This window comes from Nicotiana tabacum, chromosome 6 (assembly GCF_000715075.1).
Source record: "Nicotiana tabacum cultivar K326 chromosome 6, ASM71507v2, whole genome shotgun sequence".
Lineage (NCBI taxonomy): Eukaryota > Viridiplantae > Streptophyta > Magnoliopsida > Solanales > Solanaceae > Nicotiana > Nicotiana tabacum.
In genome coordinates, this window is record NC_134085.1 from 126,413,226 (window position 1) to 126,421,345 (window position 8,120).

Consider the following 8,120-nt stretch of genomic DNA (forward strand, 5'->3'; position numbering starts at 1 on the left):
GAAGAAGAAGCACTACTAGAAAAAAGGCTTATGGCAACCCTTCTAAAACTGTTGCAATAAATACACTAACCGACCCTATAGAGATACTGGGACGATTTAGCACTCGTTCCCGGATTTGCTGTTACCATAGGTCTATTAGAACGTGAAATAGTTACAAAATCGTCCCCGTATATTGTTACATCAATCTGTGGAACAGTTTTATTTTGGTGGGACGGTTATAAACCGTTCTGATATATTTGTGCGAACGATATTTTACGACTATCGCAACGGTTTTTATAATATATTGTAATGGTTTTTGTGATCTATTGCAACAATTATCTATAGCCTATTGTAACAGTTATTAGGGGCTGCTATTATTGTTTGCTAGGTCTATTGCAACGGTTATATGGTATATTTCAATGGTTATATATATTTATAGCTAGGAATATTTCCCTTGCAACAAAATTTTATACACCATAACTTATATAACAAAATTTTATACACCATAACTTATATAAACTACAAAATAACATTGAAATATCAAACTAGCATTATCCATACACAAAAATAAAATATGCAATATTGTTTGATCAACAATATCTAAGTTGAAATAGATGAGTTTGCGTACAAAAAGTTCTAAACTAAAATATCCTGGAACATAATGAGAAAGTCTAGCAACGATCAACAACACTCAGGTAAGGTCTTCATCACTGCTTTCATCTGCAATCGTTGCACCTACAAATGACGATCAATAAATGATTAAACAAAGAAAATTTTAAGATGTTTGAATCACAAAGTAATTGATTCAAAGCCTGAATGTCAAACAAGAAGATAAATATTTTCTAACTTCCAATATTTCCATAAGACAACTAAAAGGTTTTACATTTTCAAATGACATTAGTATTCAAAGCCTCAACTCCATTTCAAAGCCAATCAATTCCAACAGCAGACCAAAGTAACGAAGGAACACTCTAGCTCCTGTCAATTTACACTGCAGAATCTAACATTTGACAATTAAAAATAGAGGAACACAAACGCAGATTCTAACTGACATAATGCGTACAGATACAGCAACCAAAAGTCACTTCACTATGCTAATTGACACATAAAACAATCTGCCCAAATTCCAGAATCAGCAATAGACAAATGATAGAATTCAACTCTCTAGATATTACTACATGAACAGATTATTTCAACAACCTAAGGCATCGGAAACTCACAAAAATTATTAAATTGTCAATGAGTTAATACCTGTAATGAGCTGGCCTCCTTTGATGCTACCAATAGATGGACGATGAATTGGTTGCAAAGTTGTTTGTTGTGAAGATGAAACTTCTCTTGGTGAATTATCACCCAATGCTGCTAGAATAATATTAGCATCAATGTTAATTCCAGAACGTTGAAGTCGTGCAAGAACATCCGCAATAACTTCTTGACAAATAGTTGCCTTTTGTTCCTCAATTTTTTCTTCCATTCTCTGTATTTTTTCCTCCATTTTTTGCAAACAATTTGTGGAATGTGAAGAGTGTTCAGAACATCCTACTTTTCCTCTCAAAGAAGTTCTTGTAACCCCCCGTCCATACAATCTCAAACGCCTTGGATGTTCCTGTCCCATGACAGCTGCAAATGCCTCTATGGGCTCATTGCCATTTTCAGTTTGTTATGCTTTTATATCCTCCATTTCAGCCTACAAAGCAAATTCAAAAATATAGAATTCAAGTAAATAACAAGTAAACGAACAGAAATATACGATTTATCTCGGTATAACAATAGTTAAGTATAATTCGCACAATTTTACTAGTTGTGTCTTCATCCAAGAACATGTATGATCGTCCAGCTTTCCTTTTTCTTGCAGCTACAAAGACTTCCTTTGGTGTTAAAGGATCCGAAATTTCCTTATCATTTTCCTAGTCACGTGGAAATGTGTTAGTATTCCTAATGACCTGCCATAAACTAAACATGAGCCAAAACTTAGAAATATTTTTTCATGATTTGCGAGTTACACACCAACTTAGAGCGAACTAAAGCAAAACTTCTTTTTCCAGCAGTGTAAGGATTCTTCAACTTTTCCCGGTTTTCAATATTAGTTTTGGACATTTTCTGCAGGAAGAAAGAAGCACCAAATAACAACTTACAAATAGAACTTGAGAAGTATACAGTAAACACAATAGAAGAGAAAATATAGATAGATAAAGATGAGATCAAGTAACCAGAGCAATCCACAGAAGCACATAATAAAATAAAATATGCAGTCCATATGGGCCAGACTTTTCACATTTAAAAGTTTCTGTAAAATCAGTAGCTCTATGTAATAAGCAGTGTCTTAAGAACCCAATTGATGAAGATGACAGATATGCCACATCAAATACTGTACAGTTTTAAGAAGAGCACATAAAGGAATTGCTGAAATGCTATAGAGATAATAAGTACGTGCATAAGCACATGTCAAATTGCAGTTGGACCAACAACAGATGGAATGGAACACCATCACTGTGTAAGACTCCAGAAACAGCACTTAGATCAATGAAAGAAGGCATAAAATACCAACCATGTGTAATGAGAAACATATTTGTCACAAGGAAAATCACAACAAATATGCTTCCAAAGTATGTGTGAGCTTGAAAATAAAACTAAGTACCAACGGAAAAAATAATTGCAATAATTACAACATGTTTAAGGCATGATGGTGCCAACATTGCAATTTTGTACAAACAATTAAAATATATTCCTAGGATCATAATTAAGTTTACATGTCATTGCACTCCAAAATGCCTCCTCCTTCCTTTGATTTGTCACAATAATATGACACATTAACAATACTGTCTACCAGTTTCAAAATTCAAGATCTTATATTAATTTATTATTTCATAATATTTGACTTTCATGTGATATTCAATTTCATATTCACATCTTCTTAAGCTGCTGAAGCAGCTTTCTCCAGAGGCTCATTGTTACATAGGCTTGTATTTGGTCAAGATCACATTTTTAAGAAGAAGAAGAAGAAGACAAAAATGGAGGAAATATCTCCGGGAGGAGGAGGAGGAAGAGGAGGAGGAGGAGGAGGAAGAAGAAGTTCTAGAAGAAGAATAAGAACAAGTAGAAAGAACTAGACTTACCTGGAGATTTTCAGAGTTCCAATACCTAAGGAGTTCCTTAAACTGAGAAGCTAGAACATCTTCAGGGACATTTTTCATTCGAGTTTCATCATTTTGATAGGCGTCAAAGTGAAATTTTTTCAATCTACTCTTGTGCTTTCTCCAGGTAGCTTGGACTATTTCCAAAGTATATTTTTTATCATATTTATCCTACAATTGGTGTCAAATCTGTTAATGCAGAAAATATGAAAGATTTTCAACTAAAAATTGAAAATGAAGATCTTCTGACCTTGGTATATTCCCATACATCCTCTTTTGTATCCATCTTCCTCCAATCCAAAATATCAAGAGGACATAGAGTCGCATTCCTTGCCAACGTGCCGAGGAAACTTCCAAACTCTAGCACAACAGCTTCAGTAGGACCAACAGGTTGATTTAAGTAGTTAATTAAAATCAATTTACGCTCTTGCTGTCCATGTACACTTTTCATCTTTGTTCGACCTCTGTTTCTCCTTTGAATGGAAGGGCCTACAACCATACAAACCAAAGAAAACCACCAAATTACTATTGTTGATACATTGTGTATGACTGAAATAGGATGTAAGCATTTTAGATAAAGTCTATACGGTCTTACCTTGTTCCTCACATTGTTCATTTGTGATAGGAATTGTCGAATCCAACTGAACTCGTTCCTCTACTTGTTCCTCTACTACTTGTGTTGCAGGAGTGGTTGATCTAATGTGTACATGCTACTTCTGGATATTGGGGTATTAGCTGATTCTCTTCAATGATATTCGACTCTCTTTGTTAGATGGACGCTCTTTGTTAGATGGACGTGCAGGAACAACATATTTTTGGCTAAACGAACTCCTTATTTGGTTTGCCAAAGATGCCATTGTTCCAGCTTTTATGTATGTGACGTTTGTCTTTCTTTTGGCTTTTGAAGGTCTTTCTTGATTCATATTTATCAGAACCTGATGAAGAATACAAATTAAATTAGCTCTAACAGGTATTATATAAAAGACGACAGTTGAATTCAAAGGATCAGACTATTACCTTTACCTCCACAGTAGACCTCTTCTTATGAGTTTCCTCTTTTCTTATTCACCTGTCAAAGATAAATAAGGGGTTGTCAACTTTTTTTTCTACATAAATCCACACAACATATATTACTGGTGGTACAAGGGTCTTTTGTTGATTGGATGCATGGTTGCAAGTGTTGTTATATTTGGGGGTCTCGTGATCGCTTTATGGTATCTTTGGGAAAGGAAAACCTCACTGAAGGAGGAGCCAGAGGACAACATAAAGAAGGTTGACATCCTACAGCAAAATTTTGAGGCCTCTTTACATAAGAATCTGGAAGAGGCTCGATCTGTTAATACTATCCGACATGGTGAAAGACCAGATTTCTAAGGTACATTTGGAGAAACATTTTAATGTGTACTACTATATTTTCATGACAATGTGTTTTAACTTCTTTTTCTGCAGAGATATTTGGATCACATGCAAAGAGTTGGGGAAGTGTAGATATTGGTGTGATAGTATGTGGTCCTCCTACTCTACAGTCTAGTGTTTCTAAAGAGTGCAGAAGGCAGAACTTGCAAAGAAGAGGCCATCAGGCTATTTTCCATTTCAACAGCCTCAGTTTTGACCTCTAAATCACCCCAGTAAGCATGTGATAGCTCGTATAAGGAAGACTTGTTACTGCTCGAATGGGAACAAATTGTGGAAACCACAGGTTAAATCACATGTTCATGAACCAACAACCTTGGAAAATTAACAAAACAAAACACTGTTGTGCAAACTAAGCCAAAAAAATTTCTAGCACTGTCCAAAACTATCCAAATTTGCAAAAAAAAACACTGCCATAAACAACATTGTCCAAAACTGTCCAGATTTGCAAAAGAAAACTCTGCTATAAATAACACTGTCCAGATTTGCAAAAAAAAACTGTCCAGATTTGCAAAAAAAAATACTGTTGTAAACAACACTGTCTAACAGTGTCTAGATTTGCATAAAAAAAAACACTGTCCAGATCTGCAAAACACTGCTGTAAACAACACTAATCTCTGTCTTAACAACAGTCAACAACTGATTTCTTAACACAGCAGAGCTCTGTTTTTTACATCAAAAAGCAATTCAAAGACAAATGGCCAAAGGAGTGCAAATCGAGCTTCAGAACTTTGCAACATTAAAAAATTAAAATTCCAAAAAAAGATAGAAAAAAGCATAACAGAATGTTGAAAAACAATCAACCAAAAGCACTAACTAGTATGTGTACATATATGAAGTTACTACAATAGAACAAAGAGGTATTAGAAGCTAAGCCGCAACCTGTTATCAGCCTCCTATGCTTTCCAGTAATTCAGGTGCAGCAGAATTCAGATAGTGTTGGTGCAATGACTCTCAGTCTTGAAAATTGTTCATGCTCCCAAACTACCTACACCATTTAGTAGCTTTAGTACAGTAAAAGGACTAAACATTGCATACAAAGACATTTAAACAAGTAAAGATGGTATATATGACTGCTATATTAACCAGCAAAAACAAGCTTAATATACAAGGAACAGATACAAACTAAAATAATGGAATGATCCTGAAGCTTATTAAAATGAAACAACCACAAATACATGCATGCGTTATATCATCATCCTTCATGACTGCTATATTAACCGGCAAAAACAAGCTTAATATACAAGGAACTGATACAAACTAGACCATCTATGCAGAGTTATTAACAGGGACCCTTTGGAGTTGGTACCGGGAGGCAGTTTTAGCAATCAATACTTAAAAATGGTTTTATATAATCCCTTTTCTAGGTGACATAGGTGGAGTTCATCTTTGCTTCTAGATGGAAATGTGTAGAAAAAATTACTATAATAAAACTGAGGTTATACCAGATAAAAGAGAAACAAGGCATGATAGAAAAGAAGAAATAACAAAAATATAAAGGAAAGAGAAAAGATGAGAGGAGTCGAACAGTAGCAGAGAAATCAGAAGAGGGAGAGAAGAGAAAAAAGAGAAGAAGCAGAAGAAGAGAAGAAGAGAAGAGAAATTTACCTGCTTCAGGGCAGAAAAGCGTAGACCCCTCGCCTCGCTTTGATTTTGCGCTTTAAGCGAGAAGCGCTCGCTTTTAATAACATTGCTTTAAACATGAAACTTCTAGGAGCTTTCAGGATTAATATAGCATTCAAGAAGCATAAATATTTAAATCAACTACATACAACTATCACACAAGAAACTAAGAAATGGCATAGAACGCTACTACTTTACACATAACTAAAGCATAGGAAGCAAAAAACAGTATCGACGAGAAACTGACCAATTTGCGAAGCTCCGAATTATTAAGAAAACCACAAATATAAATACCAATAAACGAACGGAGCTTGGGAATTAGTAAATAAGCCAAATAAACTTCAGAATACTCGTATCGAGTGAAATAAAAGAAACCAAACTTTGCAGTGGTAGTTTCAACATGTGTTTTCTTTAGGAGCAATTCGCTCATGCAAAAGGTCCAACAAGCTGATTCTGGTTACAAGGTATTGCCATAATGATTACAAACTGAATTATCATTTACTTCTCATGACCAATATTACAAAAATTGTGATTTTAAATCTTAAATAATAAATACACATTTTGTATAAGCCAAGCCAACTGCCCTAGCATCTCGAGCCAATCATCGTATAGTTCATTTAAAATCATAACTGCTAAATGACTATATACCCACCTAATGAAAAATTACTCAGGAAAAGTCCATACTAAATAACTTGGCCAAAAAATTATAGAGAACAAAATTGTAACAAACCTTTAGTAAGAGAGATGTCCAAAGCAAATTAAAACGGAAAATAGATGGCAGGATTCTAAAATCCCTTCCCTCGCAAAATCTTCCCGTATGAACTTAAAATCCAACTTCAGAAATTACCCCTTAGAGAGAGGAGAAATATTATATACAATTAGGATGGTATCACTTCACAGCAAGATTAATTTAACATCTCATAATAACTGGAATTTTGACCTTGTTCCAGCAGCTTTGTCAACAAATAACTCAATATTTCACGAGAATGACTAGAAAACAATGTAGTGATGATAAACTTTTCAGCCATGTAAATTATGATACTAACTCCAAACCATATCATGGAACTCTTCCTCCATTCTGATCAACACTACAATAGGGAGCATTCACTATGGCATCATACTATCATCGAACATCGAACATCGATAGCAAACATCAAATCTCATGGTTTCTAACACAAAATCAAAACCTAATAAATAAATCCCCCAATTTCGCAAACTAAAAATCACAAAATATAACGTATAATACAGACAAAACAGAAGTAAAATGGGTTTATCATAAATATTATCAAAGAAAGAAAATAAAAGAAACAATGAAATAATTTTTTAGACTAGGGAAGAAGAAAGCGAAAATCGAACAGGGTAAAAAACCAAACGCCTACCTTGGAGATTATGGTATGTTAGCCGATAATGGTCGTTCTTCACCGGAAATTATCGTCCTTCACCAGAGTTGGTCGACAGAGTTCGTCGGTGTATTCTAGGTTGAAGAACAGAGAAAGCTAAGGGGTGTCTGAGATTTTGGGGGAGTCTGGTTGAAAGTCGATGTGTTCTAGGTTAGTTTTACATTTTAGAGTTATTAAAATATTAGTGGGGTCCACTATTTTAGTTTTTTAATAAATACCTAGGAGGGAAATTAGACCGTTCCTATAGCTTTTTATTTCACAAAATCGTTCCCACAAACAACCCTATTGTATCGCATATCAAAACCGTCTCAATATCTTTACTTATGGTGACAGTTACTAAACTATTGGAACGATTATTGTTCAGAAGTGTGCCAAAAGCCTTTTAACTCTATTAGGACGGTTAAACTGTTCCAAAATATGATCTACTGTAACAATTACAGAACCGTTGCCTAAAAACTGTTCCAATAAATTCATTTTCTAGTAGTGAAGGATAACACTATGAGGATGTGCATTGATCATAGGCAATTGAACAAGGTAACAATTAAGAACAAGTATCATTTGCCTTGCATTG

The 8,120-nt window shown here is 34.6% G+C and overlaps 2 protein-coding genes across 3 annotated transcripts; both read right to left on the minus strand.

Annotated features, from left to right (window-relative positions):
• Positions 1 to 489: 489 nt before the first annotated feature.
• Positions 490 to 1,594, minus strand: LOC107801391 (uncharacterized). The gene is made up of 2 exons (XM_075255305.1): positions 1,231 to 1,594; positions 490 to 714 (listed from the first exon to the last, which is right to left on the minus strand). Exons 1-2 carry the CDS (start codon positions 1,592 to 1,594, stop codon positions 671 to 673), a joined length of 408 nt encoding a protein of 135 aa, XP_075111406.1. The 3' UTR covers positions 490 to 670.
• Positions 1,526 to 7,697, minus strand: LOC142161600 (uncharacterized). 2 transcript variants are annotated; one of them, XM_075255303.1, is made up of 9 exons: positions 6,135 to 7,697; positions 5,356 to 5,514; positions 4,131 to 4,182; positions 3,709 to 4,048; positions 3,364 to 3,602; positions 3,096 to 3,284; positions 1,987 to 2,079; positions 1,770 to 1,886; positions 1,526 to 1,666 (listed from the first exon to the last, which is right to left on the minus strand). In XM_075255303.1, the coding sequence occupies exons 5-9, from the start codon at positions 3,562 to 3,564 to the stop codon at positions 1,640 to 1,642; spliced, it is 627 nt and encodes a 208-aa protein (XP_075111404.1). In that variant the 5' UTR covers positions 3,565 to 3,602; positions 3,709 to 4,048; positions 4,131 to 4,182; positions 5,356 to 5,514; positions 6,135 to 7,697; the 3' UTR covers positions 1,526 to 1,639. The 2 variants fall into 2 exon arrangements, with proteins under 2 accessions (XP_075111404.1, XP_075111405.1); XM_075255304.1 differs by having other exon boundaries at positions 5,356 to 5,510; positions 7,529 to 7,687.
• Positions 7,698 to 8,120: the final 423 nt, after the last annotated feature.

Bases quoted from the DNA above. Each gene is read 5' to 3' on its own strand.
- LOC107801391 (XM_075255305.1), bottom strand. From the start codon at position 1,594: ATGGGACAGGAACATCCAAGGCGTTTGAGATTGTATGGACGGGGGGTT. The intron at 715-1,230 runs GTATTAACTCAT...CGTCATTTGTAG, and splicing joins AGGAGGCCAGCTCATTACAG to GTGCAACGATTGCAGATGAA.
- LOC142161600 (XM_075255303.1), bottom strand. From the start codon at position 3,564: ATGAAAAGTGTACATGGACAGCAAGAGCGTAAATTGATTTTAATTAAC. The intron at 1,887-1,986 runs GTGTGTAACTCG...CCACGTGACTAG, and splicing joins CTTTAGTTCGCTCTAAGTTG to GAAAATGATAAGGAAATTTC. The intron at 1,667-1,769 runs GTGCGAATTATA...TTTGCTTTGTAG, and splicing joins AAGACACAACTAGTAAAATT to GCTGAAATGGAGGATATAAA.